Source organism: Monopterus albus, unplaced genomic scaffold (genome assembly GCF_001952655.1).
Source record: "Monopterus albus unplaced genomic scaffold, M_albus_1.0 scaffold445.1, whole genome shotgun sequence".
Classification (NCBI taxonomy): domain Eukaryota; kingdom Metazoa; phylum Chordata; class Actinopteri; order Synbranchiformes; family Synbranchidae; genus Monopterus; species Monopterus albus.
Genome location: NW_018128325.1, coordinates 111,430 through 113,210, shown reverse-complemented (window position 1 = coordinate 113,210; position 1,781 = coordinate 111,430). Strand labels below are relative to the sequence as shown.

At 44.9% G+C, this 1,781-nt stretch overlaps 1 protein-coding gene across 3 annotated transcripts in view; it reads right to left on the bottom strand.

Annotated features, from left to right (window-relative positions):
* Nucleotides 1-917: 917 nt before the first annotated feature.
* Nucleotides 918-1,781, bottom strand: part of LOC109952249 (flavin-containing monooxygenase FMO GS-OX-like 4) — a 5,468-nt gene continuing 4,604 nt past the window's right edge. For all 3 annotated transcript variants that reach the window (XM_020587233.1, XM_020587231.1, XM_020587232.1), the window contains exon 10: nucleotides 918-1,342. In XM_020587233.1, coding sequence (XP_020442889.1) covers nucleotides 1,013-1,342 — 330 coding nt within the window. In that variant the 3' untranslated portion in view covers nucleotides 918-1,012. The remainder of the gene's footprint in view (nucleotides 1,343-1,781) is intronic.

Sequence of the window (1,781 nt, the reverse complement as noted above, 5' to 3'; positions counted from 1 at the left end):
AAAAAAAAAAAAAAACACAGATGAACTCGTTTCAACCTTCACCTTCTCTTTCTAAGGCCCGTGACACATCAAACCGATGGTTGGCCGTTGGTGAGCATCTGTCTTTCCGGTGCGTCCCACACTGTTGGCATAAGTCGGACCCTGTCGGCTGCTTTTCAGATGACTCAGCTTGGACCTTGTCGGTAAAAGAGACCACTCTGATTGGCTGTTGAACTTAGCGAATCAGTGCGTGAGAAGGGAACAGTTCTGGAAAGGCCCTTCATTTGCAATTTCTTATCAGACATGTTCTTGATTAGAAGCAGCTGTAAACATCAGCTGTGGTGAATGGCAGCTGCTTTGTTTACTGCATCTGGCTCTTCTTCCTTCCCTTTCTGAATGGTAAATACAGACACCGCCACCTGCTGGTAGGAGGAGTTATATCTGTCATGCAAACCGACTGACCTAAGCAAAGGCGACGTAAGGTGACGTAACAGTCAGCCTTTATCGCTGCTGGTTCTTTCACATCGGCTTGGTGCATCTCTGCCCTAAACCGGCTTTGCAGTCTCGTACAGACTGACTCTGCATAAAAAAGCACAGGCCTTCTCACTCATTTTGAAGGGGAAAGTGTGCTGATGTAGCACGAATCAGCAAACAATGCGGTGCTATGTGAAAATACAGGTGATTGGTTGAACTTCTGCAGCTCCAAGTGTGTTCTACTATTAACTTTGTGATCCTCACAACCAAAGATCAAACAGCTGCTGTTGCGATAACTTCCCAGAGCTGTACAGTCCAGTCTGTGTTACAAACCTCTGTGCTGTGTGCTGGAGTCTAATAGGCTTTAAACAATCTGTTTCTCCAGCTGGGTCCTATTTCACTGCCTCTGGTACATGGAATGACACCTAGACAGTCCTGTGTGGTTGTAACACAGGACATGAATGTGGCTATTTCATCTTTTAATGCTGAACACATTGAGCGATTATGTTGTATCATATAGTGAGTTCATGATTTTGTAGACCTGCTGTTTAAGCTGTCATCAGTCTTCCTCCATCAGACGTTCAATCTCCTCCCACTGGGTGTCACTGCTCAGCCTGTAGTTGAGCCTCCGGTAGTTTTCAGGGTGAATCCGTCTCTGTCGCACAACCTCCTCGTACAGGCTTTTCATGACTGGAGGCAGTGGCAGGAAGCCAGCGGTGTGAGCGAGTGTCTCACAGTACTCCCACTGAGCCTGGTTTAATACCATCAGGTGGTGCTGCTGGACCCCACGTGCCATCTTTTCCTGCAGCTCTCGCTGGACCTCGTGTTCCATCTCAGCCCGAGATGGTAAAGAGACCGAGCCATCCAACACGGCCAGAGCAAACTGGACCTGTGAGATAAACCCAGACTTAAGGACAAACAAACCTCAGGTCCACAGTTAAACCTTATCAGTCTGTGATGCTCTGATCTAACTTATAGAGAAATTGGAACCTTTTTATTTTACTGATGCCTTTTTAAGTAGACACTCAAGTGACTTATGTGACTGTGTGAAATTGGTTTGTGTTTGGCAACTATGTTAGTGCTGTTGTCTTCACCAGGTCTCTCTTGCAAATGAGATCTGGCATCTCAATGAGATATTACCTGGTGAAATAAAATGTAATCATAAAAATAATATCATTTAACGTTATGGACAAAAACCTGCTCATACATCCCCAACATGCAATGCCTGTAAATTCACTGAACTCACATTTTTAACCTCAGCTCTATGTGGTCAGGAACCTTGTATTTATTTCATTTTAACCTCTTTTATTTTCCGATTATTCTGCATT